Source organism: Sorghum bicolor, chromosome 2, assembly GCF_000003195.3.
Source record: "Sorghum bicolor cultivar BTx623 chromosome 2, Sorghum_bicolor_NCBIv3, whole genome shotgun sequence".
NCBI lineage: Eukaryota > Viridiplantae > Streptophyta > Magnoliopsida > Poales > Poaceae > Sorghum > Sorghum bicolor.
This window is the reverse complement of record NC_012871.2, coordinates 9,027,513-9,045,936: the sequence shown is the minus strand read 5'-3', so window position 1 is coordinate 9,045,936 and position 18,424 is coordinate 9,027,513. Positions and strand designations below refer to the sequence as shown.

Here is an 18,424-nt window from a genome sequence, read left to right as displayed (position 1 = left end):
TGGCTTTGAAGATGATTTCGCTGGGGCCTAGATCTCGAGAATATGTTGTGATAGCTTCCTCCAATTGTTTTGAGTCTGTTTCTATCTCAATATGAAAGATAATATATTGATCGGCAAGTTCCAGCGCTTTGAGACATGTTGTTGCTTTAAGAAACCTATCAAGTAGTTGCTCATTATAGATGATGTCGTTGATTGAGATGGTGATAAACCCATCTAGCTGCATACATGGAAGGGGATGTCCAATCATTGAGTCAATACAGGAGGCAGCAACAAAGATATTTCTAAATAAAATACTACAGGAGTAACTAGATATGAGAAACCATAATGAATTTCTTAAGACCGGGAAGCACCTCCATTTCCGGCCCATTTGCTCACGAGAGTCCAATGATCGATGGTACACAATTTATTTAGTTTTATTTAAACTACAACTATACAATATTTTAGTCGTGGAAATATTATATTTTCCCTGAAAATTAATTGCTATATTTCTGATGTTTTTTTTAGCTAGTCTTTCTAGTAGCTAGCTAGGATCCTCGAGGATCGGTAACATCATTTGAGCCTAGACATAAGCTAGATGATGCAAAGGTGCAACACGGGGTGAAGGACAAGAAACTTGAGGAAGCTCTCAATGATTTGTACCTAGATGTCAATGAATGAACTTCTGCTATGTGTAATACGTAATGTAACAATAGAACATTTAGAGCTGGGTTTTAGTATTTTTTTCCCCTAGCTAGGGTTTTCTCATGAGATATGAGTCTTTACTTAGTTTTTTAATGGCATAGTCAATGCACAGCTCAAACTTATATTGCTATTGTAAGATTGAACTTTATTTGTGTGCGCGCGCGCGCATATTGTACTTTATGCTATGATCTATGAATATGTGATGATATTCATGTGTGAGTTTTGTGATATAGATGAACTGATCGAATGAATTGTTCAATTTGGAACCAAATGGGTAGCTATGGCTACTGTCATGCTTGGGCTGGCACGAGCACACCAAGCCTATCGTGGTTAGCATACCAGCACGGCATGGCTAAGCCAGTGATGCCTAAGCTCTAGTCTCAACACGACATGCAGCATGACCAGGTAACTATGCCCAACTGTCCATGCCTAGTCATGCCCATATCATGTTGCCTATTTGGCCATCCATACACACACAAGAATAGCTAAAAATCAAGCGAAAATATTTATACATGAGGAACAAAGGCACAAAGACACAAACTATGCTATCCACAGAATATGTAAAGAGTTCTCCAATAAAATTATAAACTATATTATTCACAAATGTTTATTCTCAATGAATCACATGAGCCATCTTCCACTTTTCATCTCATGCACTGTTATTTAACTACCTTCTCATGGAATTACTTCTTACATGTAAAGTACATAATACGCATATAAACTAAAATGACATTATCTGATTTAGCAATAGCTCAATTGCGGACTTAGAGCTGCCTTCTTCCTTGATGCACTTAATGGCATTGTTCCTTAAATCCTTGGCTCTTTGTCTCATATGCCTTCCTTCTTCCATACAAAGTAACTTTTTAACAGCCCTCTCGATCTTCCCCCTCTCCAAGTCACCATCTAGCTCAAACCCTATCTTCCACACTTCTTGGACATACCTCATATTTATCATCTGGTCAGCAAACTGGGGTCTACATATCATCGGGACACCTTCACAAATACTCTCTAGAGTTGAGTTCCATCCATTATGAGTCCAAAATCCACCAATTGCATGGTGTCGTAAAACTTCTTGTTGTGGAACCCAGGGCACCACCATTCCCCTTCCATGTGTCGCCTCCTTAAAGCCATCAGGAAGGCTCACATCATTAGAGGATTTGACCAAGTTATGACGAATAACCCATAGAAATGGCATTTGACTGTTGGCCAAGCCCCATGCTATCTCCAACAGTTCCTTTTCATCTATATTTGCCAAGCTCCCAAAGCTCACATAAAGAACAGAATCCACCTCTTGTTTGTCCAACCACTCTAAACAAGCCCAATCTTGTGCTAACAAGCTGTCCTCAGTGCCTGAAGAAATCTTGTGAAGTGGCCCAATAGGATATATTGGAACTCCGATGCCATTGGCAATCTTTTGAAGATCAGAATTCTCAAGGTCTTGGAAGGTGTTAAGTATGACACCAGAAGAACTCCTTGTTGCATCCACTAAACATTTCAGGCATTTTCTCATATTAGCATGTGCAGTAGTCGATGAGAAGACCATGTCTCTTAGTCGTAGTGGTGTAAGATCATCTAATGGCATGTCCAACCAGGAATTATCTGGAATATAGTTGAAAAACAATGAGAAATTGTCAGTGTATCCAATAGATAACACAATTGGCACATATCTTCCATTTCTTGTGGTTTTCCCACCGACAATCATTATTGTGGCCTCCAAGTTGGCTTCTAAATGCATACAATTCAATTCAAAAAATTATGGGTGATCCCCTTTTTTCCACATTATGAGGCAAAAAAATATTTCGAAGCTTAGCAAGTTTACAAGCCTTATAAAAAGAATAGTTATGGTACTAATTTTCAATTTAATAATGCAACAAGTTGTAGCTTGTCTCTTATTAACCATGTGTTGTTAAACTTAGCATGAACTGTACTAATCCCTGAAAGTGCGATCCACTTTGATGGTTTGTGCATCATCATTATCTAGAAAAGGTTTTTTTCAATGAGAAAATGACATCTTTATATCACTCACAATAGATGAATTAAACGGAATGAAAGTTATCATCGATGCATGGACTGGTGGGTGGCAAACAACATGAGAGTGTGAAACAATAGGACTAGTAGAAATAATCATCAAAAACACGTGTAACATAAACAATTTTAACACCAGTTGGTAGTATTAGTACCATGGTAAATATGGAATCTGAATTATATGAGTTTGTTTCCATATAATATGTAAGTTTAATTTCAAACAGCAGTGGGCAACACCATGATAAATACTAGTCCCTTCATTCAAAATTATAAGATGTTGTGGCATTTCTAAATACATTATTTTTTATTATTTATCTTATCATAGTGTATATATCTAGGTGCATAGTAAAATCTAGAGAGAGTGAGAGAGAAGTCAAAATTATAATTTAGAATAGAGGAGTAGTTGAACCAAATATGAATGTTTGGAATCTGAATGGTATGTGTTGGTTTCTCTAACTTGTGTCATAGTACCTTGACACATAGTTGAATTAAGTATAGTTTATTTTAAGTATAAAATGAGATGTCAAATTCACATCTTGATAGCATAATCATCTTTAAGACAATTAGAGTTTTCGTGAAACGACATAATTAAAGTCGCACCTATTGTGGCGAACATACTAACAAAAATCCGCATTATCATTCACATGAGCATCCAAAAGAGAGAAGGTTGTAAAAATGCACATGTAAGCAAGCTAGATTATTCGTTTACCTGCTCACGTCTCAAATCAATTGCTCCTTTTACCTTTTTCAAAATGCATATACCTTCTATGATTTGGGTCTTGTTTAGTCCACCCCAAAATCCAAAAACTTTTCAAGATTTCCCGTCACATCGAATCTTGCGGCACGTGCATGAAGCATTAAATATAGACGAAAATAAAAACTTATCTGTAAATCGTGGGATAAATCTTTTAAGCCTAGTTACTTCATAATTGGACAATATTTGTCAACTAAAAACGAAAGTGCTACAGTTCGAAAACCAAAAAAAAATTCGGAACTAAACAAGGCCTTGATCTCTCTAGTTAGTACGTACTCCCTCCGTCCCTGAAAGAATCAATTCCTAGGATCCGTGCCAGTCAAATTTTTTAAAGTTTGACTAACTTTATAGAAAAGAGTAACAACATCTATAATATAAAATACACATTATATGAAAATATATTCTATGATGAATCTAATAATACTAATTTGATACTATAAATCCTAGCATTTTTTCTAGAAATTTGGTCACTTAGAACAACTCTAGCATACAGTACACCGTAGGCGTTGACAAGACAAAAGGCGAAACTGCAGAGCAGAGTGATGAGTCACCTTTGGATGTCGGCGGTAGAAGGCCCTTGTCGCAGAGCGCCGGGAACGCCATGTATGCGACGAGGCAAGCGGCGGCGCCGGTGCGCAGCACGAGCGTGGGCACGCCGAGCTCCTCGGCCACCAGCTGCATCCCGCGGAGGTTGGAGTCCAGCACCAGGCACGCCGGCGGCGGCGGCGCGCCGGCGCCGTCGTCCGCGAGGGCGAGAGCCTGGCGCAGGCGGTCCCGGAACGGGTCCCGCAGGCGGTCGTTGATCCGCAGCAGCGCGCCGGGGATGTCGTCGTCCCCGCCGGACACGACGAGGTCGGCCCACGCCACGGCCTCGCCGACGGGGACGAAGCGGTACCCCGGAGGGTGGCGCGCCGGGTCGGGCGCGTTGAAGGCGGCGTGGAAGACGGTGATGTCCAGGCCGCCCCGCGCGTGCAGCGCCCCGGCCAGCTGCAGCATCGGGCTCAGGTGGCCCTGGAACGGCAGCGGGAACATCAGCACGCGCCGCCGGCGGACGCCGCCGCCGCCGCCGGAGCTTGCCGGAGGGGTCGACGACGACGACACCGCCGTCGTCGCCATGGTCTGGCTGGCTGGTTGGTTGTCTGGCTGCAGCTCTTGACGATGAATGAAAGAGATGGATGGATACTAAAATGGATGGGATTTGATTTGGAGGCGATTGACGCGCGCGAGAGGATCGATCGAAATATTGCTGAAATCAAGCAAAAGAAAGGCTGAAAATTTGCAGCTGGAAGCGAGGAAGGAAGCAAGCAAGATACGCGAGGGATGTGAAGAGGATTTGATGTGGGAGATGAGTTGGGAAATGCGTGTGCTCTAGGTCTAGGCCTTCGTTAGCATGCGTGCTCTGTGTTGTATTGTTGTCGTCGTTGTTTTTATATACAGGACAGACAGCTCAGGGTTTATCGTGTTTTCGTCGCGGTTGGCTCGCGCGGCCCTGCCGCATTCACGTTTCACCAACCACCTAGCTAGGCGGCTAAGCAACAGCCAGCCTATAATATAGCTGTAGCGGGTAACCATCAATAGTAGTACTATTTTTATTTTATTGATTAAAAAAATGCTGCAGCAGATCATCGGTATATAAACGCTAATACTCACAATGTTATTTCTAGAGTTGTCTGAAGTTAAAGTTTTGAAACTTTGATCGAATTTTTATTTTCTAAAAGAATACTAAAATTTAGGATATCAAATTAGTATCATAAGATTTATTGTAGAAAATATTTTTATAAGATACTCATGTTATGTTATATATGTCGTTACTTTTTTTATAAAATTTGATTGACATGGATTCTAAGAATTGATTTTGTTGGAGATAAAGTGAGTATATATGGGATCTCTTTTAGTTAATAAATGATGATTGTTGACACGTTTGCTAATAAATGATGATTGTTGACACTTACCTTGATTTTTCTCACATTTTTCTCACATACTACCTTCGTACCCATAAAACAAGTCGTTTTGGATAAGGTTTGGATTAAACATTGAGAATATAAATCATAAATGACTTTTAAATTGTTCAGTTTGAAAATATGAAAATCATATGAATAGATTTGTTTTGAAAAAACTTTCATAAAAAATATATCTATACCACTTTTTGATAAATATTTTTATAAAAACAACAAGTCAAAGTTAGACTTTAGAGACCGTGTCACTGTCCAAAACGATTTGCTTTATGGATATCGAGGGAGTATATGAGCAAATAAATTATGAGCAAACATGTCAACAGTATTCATTTATGAGCAAACCTTGATTTTTCTCACATTTTGGATATTAGTGGACACGCTTGCTCATAATTTATTTCGCATGAGACCACATATCTTTAAATCATTAACCTTCAGTTGTCAGAAATAAATAAGGTGCTCTCTGTGTATCTTGAGATGGTGATGTGCACAAGAGAGAAGCTTCCTGTAAAACAGTGATATACTGGGATCTATTTTTTTTTAGCTGGCTACTTTCAGGTTGGCAGGTCTGATATGCCTCTGCGTTGTCAAGTCTCACCAACGTACGGCCTTGTTTACTTCCACCTGGCCATGTTTAGTTCACTCTAAAAACTAAAAAATTTTCAAGATTTCCCGTCACATCGAATTTTGTGGCTCATGCATGAAACATTAAATGTAGACGAAAACAAAAACTAATTATACAGTTTAGCTGTAAATCACGAGACGAATCTTTTAATCCTAGTTAGTTCATGATTAGATAATATTTGTCACAAACAAACGAAAGTGCTACAGTACCGAAAACTTTTCACTTTTCGGAAGTAAACAAGGCTATGTGCTGAAAACAAAAATTAAATATAGTCCCATCAGGCCTAACAAAAATCAGCAGCATGTCAGGCTGCAGGCTCAAGGCATCTGCAATGGCGAACAGTCAGATGCTCTCTCATCTCTTGCATTAGGTTTTAATTTATTTATTTATTATTTACTAGAAAAACATGCCCGTGCGTTGCAACGGGTATAGAATTTATTATTTGATAATTGTACACTTTTTATAAAATTTAAATGAGTTTAGTCCAACCTTGAATCAAATAAATATAACCCCACCAAAACAAACAAAACTATCAAACTAATATCGGAAATCACCTTGAAAAGAAATAGAAAAAAATCATGTCCCATAAAAAAATCAGAAATCTTCATGTACAGTGGAGGAAAAAGAGTAAAAAATAATTTTTAATAATATAAAAATATGTATAAAAATTAAAAGGGGAAGAATATTACGTAAAGAAAACATAAAAGCATAAGATGAGGAACAATTCCATAAAACAGCACGTCAGATCAGTCCACTTTTATTGTCGCTCAGTGCAATGCAAAGCAAAACCAGCGGCGCAGCTAGTGACAAAAGCCCACAGTCACAGCCGCCACATAATAATACAATTAATAGGTAACAGTTCTCAACATCCTTTCATCACAGCATTTGTTTGAGACATACATAAACAAAACATATGTAATTCCGTATGATTAAGAGGAAGTACCTTGTGGCCAGCATTGATGCATCACAAGAGAAGGAACAGCCGATGAGAGGGCGATCATCTCCAATCTCGCTACACTCCAGGACAAACTCCCCAGCCTGCTTCACGACGAGTTCGGCCTCCGCCTCTAGGTCTTCACCGGAATCCTCGTGGCAGCGCTTGGCCATCTCAATCCTGGCCTTGGCACCGGGCAGCGAGTACTGTGCAATGTCGACACGCGCCTTGAGAAGCTCCTGCGTGCCCTTGGTGAAGAAGGGGTACTGGATCTGCTCCTCCTCGCTGGTGCGTGCAGCGTGGTCGTCCTCCTGCGCGCGAAGGAGACGGTCGACCTGGCCATCGGCCTCGAGCCGGACCATGGCGTAGGCGCGGCGCCGCTAGAGGAGCTCCTGCACCGATTGCTCGTGACGCTCCCACGCGGCGCGGTGGTCGTCGGAGACCTCGTAGTCGGCCTCGCCTCCACCCCCGGCGGAGGAAGTGGCGGCGGCGGGACGGGGATGGGAGCGATTGGCGGGTGGACGGGGACGGGGAGCGGAGCCATGGGAGGAGTGGGGGCCGGGGGCTACAATTTTTTTTAAAAAAAAATTGCTTTTCCTTAATTTGGTAATATTGCAACGGAAGAAAAACATCAAATAACCCTAGAAAGTGATGACATAATGTTACATATCTATTTATATTTATCCTTTTTATAAAATTTAAAGTCCATAATTTATTTTATTGATAACCGTAACATCTATGGTATGAGATAGTTAATATTTACAATAATATGTAGCTTAAAAACATATTTATTTAATAATAAAAATAGAAAATAGAAATCTTATCTCACTCTAATATTACCTCTTAATATGCCTCAGTATTATATTAAAACATGAGAAATTTGATGCTAGCATTATTTTTTTAATTTAGATTAGGATTGCTATGAAATATGAATCAAGCATCACATTAAATAGGCTACCATTAAATTTTTATAATAATTGGAGCAAGATAACTATAATTTTAATTTTACAGTAGAAAGCATAGGCAAGCATTTAAAAAAAAGTGTACTAAAATTTGCGATATTTTTTGTTTACTGCATGGATGTACATATGTGGAGCTGAACAAAATTTGTTTTATAATTTTTAGATTTTTCAATGAATTACTATGTATTTATTAATTTTCAGCTGATTTAAAAAATAAAAGAAAAGTAAATTGGAGATTTTACATTGGGAACCTTAAAAAAAATTTTATTTTTTTTTCTCTCTTCCATTGTAACGAGAGCGGTAATATGAGATTTTGCATTAGGACCCTTAGAATGTTTTTTATTTTGTTTTTCCCCTTCTAGAAAAGTTGGACGGAGGCATCAGTGAACCGAACACGGACAGGACGGATAGGATGAGGGGCAGAAGAAAATTTAGCAAACTGAAATTTTGGCTCTTTATAAATAGGTATAGACTCAGCACTCAGTTTTTCAATTTTTTAAAAGCCAGCTCAAAGGCAAAATAGATACTTCCTCTATCCTGTCATTTATGTGTCATTTTAGTTTTTCACCGAGTACAATAAAGATTCTTTAAATTTAGACATAAGGTGCGTCCGAATGTATGGAAGAGACATATAAATAAACTGCCAGAACGACGGCTTCACTCAAAAACCAAAAACTTTTTAAATTCTGTCACATTGAATCTTGCAGTACATACATAAAACATTAAATATAGATAAAAACAAAAACTAATTGTACAATTTATCTGTAAATCGCGAAACAAATCGTTTAAGCCTAGTTACTCTATAGTTGGATAATAATAGTTGTTAAATAAAAACAAAAGTGTTATAGTGTCAAAATAAAAAAAAATATATCTAAACAAGACCTGGAGAAGGAAGTACTACACCACTATCAAACGGAACCGACGTACCAATCCTCGGGCTAGCCAGTAGCCACACATCGGCAAAATAAAATAAAATAAAATAAAAACTTGTCATCGTATGGACTCATACAAAAGTTCCCGGAACCAGGAAATTATTATCTGGCCCAGTCTAACAAGGTCTACAGGCCAATTTCTCACATGTTTCATGATGGGCTAGGGGTTCAGGTTGGGCCAGATCGGGCTGAATTAATTTTCTTCCCCTTGAACTTCAGCTCTCTTTACGGCCGGTCTTAATAAAATGGGAATCATTCACATTTGGATCGTGTCATATACAACGCTCCAATTTCTTTTGTAGAGTCAGATTCCGGTCATTAATAATGTTTGATATGCTTTGTCTACAGTATTAGATTAGAAGCAAATTAGTGATGTACAAACGTACTTTCGTGTTTCAAGCTTACGTTAGAACACGAAGCTAGCTAGAATGTGAATCGGTGCAGCAGCAGCTTTGGCTCAAGCTGTACCGCACCAGCACCCAGCTCGTATCTAAAGGCATGTGAACAATGATTCTCGGTATAACTGTTAATTAACTGTGATAGATCCCACACATGTATTGGAATACTAATAATAATACTTGTATATGTATGAATAAATTCTCTGATTTACGTCTGATATATCCAAATTATATTACTCCGCTCCAGCTTTCTCTGCTCCAAACTTACCTAGCCAAACTAGCCCTGAATATCGGACTTCTTTTTTCTTGGGCTAGCATCACTCAAACCTTTTGAGCCATTTGTCGGTCCGGATACTTGAACTCCCTCCGTCGCTAAACATATTATAATTTCTAAGTTTTTATATATTTAACTAATAAATTTTTTTAAAAAAAATAGAAATATTTATAGCATCAAACAAGCATATATATTGTAAAAATATACTCCTCCATACTCATAATTCTTGACGTTTATAACATGATTGTAATAACCAAAGAGTGATTAATTAGGGGTTAATTTTTTATGTCTACCCCTAATAAATATGGTTGTGGATGCTCTTTGTATGAGGCCTTGTTTAGTTTCAAAAAATTTTGGGAAATCAACACGGTAGCAATTTCGTTTGTATTTGACAAATATTGTCCAATCATGGACTAACTAGGCTTAAAAGATTCGTCTCGTCAATTCCGACCAAACTGTGCAATTAGTTTTTATTTTCATCTATATTTAATACTTTATGCATGCGTCAAAAATTCGATGTGATGGAAAATCTGAAAAATTTTGCAAAATTTTCTGGGAACTAAACAAGGCCTGAGAAAGTAAACCAGCTCAATTGGCTAGTGTGTAGAGGTTAGAGTGCTGCATCTCATGTTTGATCTCTGGCAACCACTCTTTTTGCTTGTTGCTTCATTTATGTGTGCGCGTGTGGGCAACGAAGGGGCAAGGGCAATCAAGTCTAGCCGGACCCTCATGCGGCCAAAACGTCAAGCTTCATGGAATCGCTGAAATCGCCTAGGACATTAACTAAAACTGGTACGAAAGGGAGTATGTTTTATAGTTCTAACACAATGAAACTAATCTAGTACCGTAAATCTTTGTTTCTTGATAAATTTGATCAAACTTTAAAATATATTTTAAGATACATCTAAAGACTTATTTATTAAGAGAGTATATGATTCTTTTTTGTACGTACCTACCAATCAAGCCTTGTTTAGTTCCCACTAAAATCCAAAAAGTTTTTAAGATTCTCTGTTACATCGAATCTTGCGGTACATGTATGGCGCAATAAATATCGATGAAAAAAAACTAATTGCACATATAAATCACGAGACGAATCTTTTAAACCTAGTTAGTACATAATTAAATAATATTTATCAAATACATACGAAAATACTACAATAACAAAATAAAAAAACACAACTAAATAAGCCCAACTTTCGCAGTGTCGACGCGCTGCACCCACCCACTCTCGCACCTGAGGTTGGTCCGTGTCCGTCATATGGGCACACGTGCTCACCGACCAGCCGACCACGCGCTTCTTGGTGCTTGGCAGTGCCAGTCCGATCCCCAAACTCACCTTCCCCAATCCAATCCAAAGAAGCAGCAAGCAGCAGAGCAGCATGGACGGCGGCGACGTCGCGACGGGGGGTGGCGGCGGCGGCGGGAGCGGCGGGGGCGGGGGAACCAGCATCCACATCACGGCGCTGGACGGCATCGTGAACGTGAACTCGCTCTTCACGCTGGCCGCCTTCCTGGGCCTGGCGTGGCGGCCCTCCTCCGACGGTCCGGGGCTGGCCGACGGCGCCGACCCGCGCACGGGGAACCCCTGCGCGGCTGGGGACCGCGCCGAGTCCGACCTGGTGTCCTTCCACGTGCTCGCCTTCGCCTGCTTCCTCTTCTCCAGCCTCGTCGCGCTCTGCCTCAAGCAGCTCGTCCGCACCTACCCGCCCCACCGCCGCGCCGGCGCCGGTGGCGGTGCCGCGTCTTCCTCCTCCGCCGTGGTAGGCCGGACCGCGCGGATCAACCGCGCCGCGCTCCGCGTCGGGATCCTCGCGTCCGCCGTGGGCTCCGTCGCCGGGTGCGGGTTCCTGATGATGGCGCTCGTCAACGTGGTGCAGGTGAAGCTCGGCCGCCTCGGGTGCGGCGCCGGCGGGGCCGCCGCCTGGGCCGCCGTCGTGCCGCTCGTCACACTCGTCCCTTCCGCCATGCTCATCTACATCGGCATCGTCTTCTACGCCTTCACACGCTAGTAGTAGTCGCTAGCAGATCAAGAAGAGAAGACACCAAATCACCAGTGTTTTCAATCGGATTTTTTGTCGATGTGATCCTTCCATCTTTGTGTGTGATTGACTGATTGGTGGTGATGGTGAGACTTCCAGTTCCAGAGGAACAATAATGCAGCTGACTTTTGTAGATTAAATTAAAATATATAAATCCATGTGATACTATTATGATGATTGTGGTCTGGAGTGTGCTTGTTTCGAGCAAGTGATGAATCTGCTGTGCTTTTATCTGCAATGTAAGTGGGCTTTGTACTTGTGCATGCCAAGTTGGTCAGATGTCCCTAGACTGAAGCAAAGCAATGATGAGATGGAGCTCAACTGCTGGTTGGTCTCTCAACTTTTGATATGAGAAATTGTCCCAGATCTCAATTACTACTAAGATCTGTAGCAGTCCCAGGTATCAGGTCTGAGTTTGTCTTTATCTGCATTGTGAGCATGGAAGGTCGCAAAATCTGCATTAGCAACAAAATTCATGGCCTCTGGGCTATCCACCTATAATCTGACTTGAAAGTCGTTGGAATGACGAATTGCTGTCTTCAGGTTTTGTGCATCCGTTTCCTGAACAATCCTTTCCGTGCCAGCGTCAACTGCGAGTTGTAATGTTGTATAGTCAAACGCATGACTCTGCTTCAGCGGATGGAGCATCCACTGCTGCAAGACCTACAACTGACTGGAAAAAAAAATTAAGCTGAATTTCTCAACTTTGTTTGTTTTGGCACATGTACTGCCGCTTGAAAACTATGCAATCTCAACTGAGAAACTGCAATCGTTCAGTTCAGGAGAGGGGGAATAACAAAACCAGTTCATCCCCACGAGCAATGTTTTGGGGTTCATCATAAGTGGCATGTCATCTAGTACTTCAGACCACGCGTATTAGGTTTCTGGCAAAACATAAATAGTGGAGTTTTGTGGAACACTTGCACCATAAAAACTAAGAAATATTAAGTGGCAAGATAGTGGACTTTCAAAATAGTCCAGATAACATATCAGAATATGGAGACAGCAATTTAATAAAGTATATCTAGGAGACTCAACTATCCAAATCAAGAGGGTGATATCTTGAACAACAAAACAAGTACTTCAATCTCTTCAGGTTCTACCCTGCCCTAAGCACTCCTAATGCTAAACTCCTCAATCTCTGAGAAACCTCCACATTTATTTTTTAGATCTTCTGCCCCCAAGATATTTATACCACATCTTTGACTTTGTCATGATGAAAATTCGACGAATTTCGGTGGAATAACAAATAGCAGACAGCAAGCAACAGCAATACGGCATCACAGTGAATGGTGACTGCAACAAGAAGCATCTGCGTAATTGCGATAATGTTAGCCATTGGTTACACCAAGAGAAGAGAGCTACATTTATGGGGGAACACATGTATAGCACAAGGAATGGAAGATTCTCACCATGAAAATGAAAGCTCGCACCTCATTGGCAACCACTCATTCTTGCCCAGTCAACAAACTGCATTCCTCCATACACGTTATTGGCAAACCGCACACCAACAGTGAATGCCAAAGAAGCAGCTGGGACACGCTTCGCAACAGGTGAAGCCTCAACCAGGCGCTCTAATCCATTAATAATCTGGTACCGTGTGTTGGAAGAAACAGCAAGGAATGCACCTGCAAAAATCAGGTCCATTATTGCTTACACTTTACAGAGTTTCAGAAGATACAATCAGGAAATAGTGAGGTACAAAACCTATATATCATTATCAAAACACTAAGAGTATCAACCAGACTTCATTGACTACAGTAAAAAAACTTGGCTAAACAAGAACTGCAGATTTTGACTACAGGTACAACAACGAAAACTTGTAATGATGTCATCATAGGAAACTTTAATCAGATGCATTTGAACCACAGCAGTGAGACAATGGCATTGCATTATGAAGATGCCTGCTAAATATCAATTGCCGACTTGCCATGATCACAGTCATACCACATAGCTTTGATAGTTTGAAAGAAATATTCTCGCTCGATCAATATAACCTTCACTATAGCTTCACAAGTTATCCAATATCAGTGTCCAAAAGAAAATCAACCAAACAAACAAAATAAGCAGTTCAGAAACGTTTAATGCAGGAAGGTATGAGATCACTTAAGCATGCAGGACCCAGCAAGATAAAAGAAAACGGATTTTTCCTTTGTTTCTGAAAATATTTAGACACTACCATGCATATATTTATTGCAAACTAAAGTTTTGCACATGATCATGTATCCCAAACATATAGTTGTTTAGTGTTAAAATCAACAAAAACCTACATACATTTAATTCAACCACATACAGGGATGAAGGAGAAACATTAATCGAGTGATGTCAACATACAAGCAATTGAGATATGAGATGGTGATAAGAACTTGTCTGGACAGCCTTACCCCACAAAGCAGAAGTCTTGAGAAGAGGTGGAACAGGTACATCATCCTCTGACTTCTTAACACTCCTGAGGTACAAATTTAAAGGAAATAATTAAATCTGAGATTCACGAATAGTACACAAACAATTTGTGAAAGAGATTGCTAAGCTTTATCACCATACACATCTTAATCTTTAGCTATCACCTAACACTCGACCTACTTATTGAAATAGGCAATAATCCACACTGGTCAAGAAATCAGAAATAGACCCTCTATAAATGTAAGAAGGTTTAGAACAAATTGCCAGTGATCATGCAAGTAAACACCATGTTGCAGCGTCAAAACTCAAGTACACCACAGCCAGATAAAGTAAATAAAACATTAGCTTCATGAGCCCTGAGACATGATTTTCTTACTAACATATATGTGTGTTAAACAGAATAACAAGATGAGGGAGCAAAACTATGAACATGGTAAGCATGCACATTATCAGATATTACAAGAGAACATACCGTTTGGCTGTCATTATCAAATTAGCAATCCCTTGTCCCACAAGACCACAAAAGAATCCAACAGAACCATACAATATTCCCTGTTCACAAATAATATTTCAGACATTTAAATAGATATAGTTGATAACATTTCTGGGGAAAATAGTAAGTATTTCACTAAATAAAAAATACCTTGAAAAAGTATGTTCCTATCCGTTGCTGCACAGAAAATTTGTATCCTGGTCTTTCAGCTTCAAAAACGCTGTAAGAATCAGTTTTGTTGATCATTACCCAAATGAATGGCTGAATGCAGTACAGGAAAAAAAATGAACTGCATTGCCAGAATATGATAGTGGTAAAACTATACATCAAACATGCAACAAGTAATGAAAATGGAAGACAAGGCTAGGAGAGCAAGATCACTATTTCAACAGGTTATGCAACAAAAGAATATAGGCCCTTGGCAGTATTATTATTTTGTCCTCCAAAGACTCCTATGCTCCGGTTTAGAGTAACAAGTAGCAACATTTGGGCACACCATACTTGTTCAGGCTACAAAAGGCCGAACTACACACCTTAACAGAAATGCTTATATATGCTACAAGATGGAAACAGAGCTCCAACATACATGTTACGATGATTCAAGGTGATTTCACAATCAATTATATGTAGCCAACATACGAAAAATAATCTAAGAAACATGTTTGCCAAGGCTTTAGTTCACCACAGAATTAATCTGAAGTATGCCGGTAAACATGTATTTCCAATAGCCCCAGTGTAGGAGCTAAGGATTCAGCATTTCAGCTACAGCCTCCAGCTTTAATAATTTTCCATATTTGACATATTTTTTCCTTGTCATTAAGTACAAAAAAATATCATGTCCAACTGATAATTATTATACTGGTAACAATGATACTGAATTATTCTGTGAACATTTTCATGGTTTATTCTTATCATAGCAGATTGGGGGGGTCTCAAACATTGTGTACAATTCAGTGGCATAGAAAATTGCTCCTATTGATCCCGCATAATATGTCATTTTACTCTAATGCAGGAAAATAACCAACCCCCACCCAACTAAAAAAGAGAATCAAACAAGCATGATAGCAGTATTTGGTGCCCCTATATAACTCATCTACAAAATCCCTTCTGATAATTATCTGTTTCGAGTAATTATTTTTCCTGGTTGAGTAAATTTCAATAGCCCACATAGGTTCACACAACTAGTAGAATGGTATGCTTTAGATATAACTTTAGAGGATAATTTCTGTTCACAACAAACCTGCTTGGGAGGGCATCATAAGCATGCCTAACGCGCCCAAGGAGACCTTCTGGTGCAGATCTGCTACCAAATCTAGCATATGGCGCTAACATGCCGACTAAAGCTACATTAACAACTACTCCTACCAACATATCTGCTGCATACAGCTCAAACTCTGACCAAAACTCCTCCCCTCTCTTCTGAACCTCAGCAAATGTCGCACAACACGTATCTATAACTATCTGCAACATAACCATGGAGCAAACAGTCAAAACTGAACCGATAGACCATTGCCAGTACCATTACAAAAATGCACAATACTAGTTGAACCAACCTCAGTGCCGATTTTGAAGAGGAATGCAGGATCAACCAGCATCCTATTCCGGAGAAGCGAGCAGGACCTAATCGCAGGTCCCAAGGGCCACGCCGACGCCTTTGAGACCCAAACAACAAAACAATTTCAGAATCAAATGAACTTACAAACAAGCAAACACACAAGTACAATCACGATAACTCTTTTAAAAAGACCTGCATGTCCAGGTATCTCAGCAGCAGCAGTTTCTGAATCCCAACGCTCTTGGCCGCCTCAACCATGTCCGCGGGCAAACTGGGCAGGCTAACCCCGCGCTTCTCGGCCTCCTGGACCACCTGGTCGAAGCTGAGGATGGGCCCGAACTCATCCTCCCCCTCGTCACCATCACCCCCGCCGCCATTCTCCCCGTCCCCACCTCCACCGCCACCACCGCCGCCGGCGGCGGGCGGGAGCTTGCCGTTCCCACCAGCCCCATCATCGACGTCAAGCCTCTCCGGGAGCACAACAGCAGGTTGGGCAACCGCGGCGGCCACCTGCTCAGTAGCGTCCCCCGCTTCGGGGACAGCGACTGCCGCCGGGCCGGAGGTGGCGCCGCCGCCATCCGCGCTCGCCCGCGGCGGCGGGAGGTCGGCGCGGATTCCCCTGGGGAAGGCGGTGCTCCACCTCCGGGCGGTCGCGGGGAAGCAGGAGCTGCCCCGCCGGCCGAGCAGGGCCGCGGCGCCGGGACGGCATTTGGCGCCGCCGACGCCGGTGCGGCCGTGGAGGCGCGCGCCCGCGCAGGAGAACGCCATGCTCATGCTCGGTCCGAGAGAGAGAGAGAGAGAGAGAGAGAAAAAACGGTTCGGATTGGGATGGGTGAACGATTCTGCCGCGGCGAGAGAGGGGAGCGCGCCACGGAGAGGAGCGCGGTGAATCACGGAGACTCTGCGGGGGATCGGGTGGGATTCCGGTGCGGGAAATAGCGGGGATTGGGAGCCTTGGAGGGAGGAGGGGAGAGGGGATTGGTGGGGTGGCGGCGCGGCGGGAAGAAGAACAGTGGTTGGGGTCCTTTGGGGAGGCGGAGCCGGCGTTTCGCTGCGGCCGGGGGCCGTGCGTACCCTCAGCCATGCGGGCCCGTAAGGAGGCCCAAGTTTCCTGGTTTACACGCTAGGGAAAAAAAGTTTGTGAGGGTGACAGAACGGGCCCATATATCGTGACGTGGAGGGTGCAAGTGGGCGTTTCCCATGCTTTTTTTTTTACCTGTGGTCAATCGTGCTCATGTGAGAATTTTTAAAAAATACTCTCTCTATAACTATAAAAAAAATCATTTAGAACAATGATACGGTCTTCAAAACCTAACTTTAACTTCTTATTTAAAAAAAATATTTATCTAAAAGTGATATTATATTTTTATAAACATATTTTTCAAGATAAATCTATTCATATAGTTTTCATATTCTCAAACTTAACAACTTAAAAGTTATTCATGATTTATATTTTTAATGTTTGACCCAAACCTTGTCCAAAACAACTTTCTTTCTTTCTTTCTAGATATGGAGGGAGTATATGTTTTGCTGTAGTATTATTTCCTAATGACTATGAGCTTCATTTAATAATTTCATAGATACAACATGTAGAGTATATATTTATATTAGTTTTGAATTTATTAAAATAAGATAAATAAATAATATTTACATATAAAAGTTTCTTCTAAGGGGTTGTTCAGCTACTCTTGCAGCTGCTCCTGCAGTGAACTGTGAGTGAAAAAATTATTGTCAAAAAAAAACTGTGAGTGAAAAAAAAAACACGGCTGCAACGGCTATAGCTAGGGATGAAAATGGACGAAAACCAACGGAAAACACCCCTCTTGCTTTACTGTAGCAACTAAACAGGTCATGTCTAATCGATGCATGTCTGATCTATTGCACGTGGTATGCCTTTTTATTTTGCAAATTTGCACATTATATAATTTTATTAGTGTAAATTGCTATTCTCCTTTTCTATGCCTATAGTGTACTTCCTCTGTCATATGTCATTCTCACTTCTCGAGAAATCAATTATACTTAACTTTAAATATAACATAAAATATTAATATTTATAGTATACAAATAGTATCATTAGATCATTGAATCTATTTTTATAATTTATTTAAAAACATAAATATATTGCTTATATTTCTATAAATTTAAGCAAACTTGAGAATTTTTTTATTAATATGGTTCGCATCGCAACACTAAAAAAAAATAGGGATGAGGGAGTAAGTTCTCGTTGCCGAATCCCAACCTACATGACAACACATGATGTAGCATGTTCCCAAGTATGTTAGCTTGTCTCTAATAGGAGACCTATTTGGAAATCTAAACCCAAAATGGTCTCCAACATAATACATATAGTCTCCAACAGAGTAGAAGACCTATTTTGGATATCAGGAGAGGCATAAC

The 18,424-nt window shown here is 40.8% G+C and overlaps 3 protein-coding genes across 3 annotated transcripts; 1 reads left to right on the top strand and 2 right to left on the bottom strand.

Annotated features, from left to right (window-relative positions):
• LOC8069137 (DIMBOA UDP-glucosyltransferase BX8) lies at window positions 1,239-4,972 on the bottom strand. Its single transcript, XM_002459540.2, has 2 exons — window positions 4,012-4,972; window positions 1,239-2,280 (listed from the first exon to the last, which is right to left on the bottom strand). The coding sequence occupies exons 1-2, from the start codon at window positions 4,574-4,576 to the stop codon at window positions 1,403-1,405; spliced, it is 1,443 nt and encodes a 480-aa protein (XP_002459585.1). The 5' UTR covers window positions 4,577-4,972; the 3' UTR covers window positions 1,239-1,402.
• Window positions 10,702-11,839, top strand: LOC8069136. Its single transcript, XM_021453100.1, has one exon. The coding sequence runs from the start codon at window positions 10,917-10,919 to the stop codon at window positions 11,544-11,546; it is 630 nt and encodes a 209-aa protein (XP_021308775.1). The 5' UTR covers window positions 10,702-10,916; the 3' UTR covers window positions 11,547-11,839.
• Window positions 12,497-17,091, bottom strand: LOC8069135 (protein RETICULATA, chloroplastic). The gene is made up of 8 exons (XM_002459538.2): window positions 16,220-17,091; window positions 16,026-16,124; window positions 15,713-15,933; window positions 14,623-14,692; window positions 14,452-14,531; window positions 13,961-14,025; window positions 12,989-13,204; window positions 12,497-12,888 (listed from the first exon to the last, which is right to left on the bottom strand). The coding sequence occupies exons 1-7, from the start codon at window positions 16,799-16,801 to the stop codon at window positions 13,011-13,013; spliced, it is 1,311 nt and encodes a 436-aa protein (XP_002459583.2). The 5' UTR covers window positions 16,802-17,091; the 3' UTR covers window positions 12,497-12,888; window positions 12,989-13,010.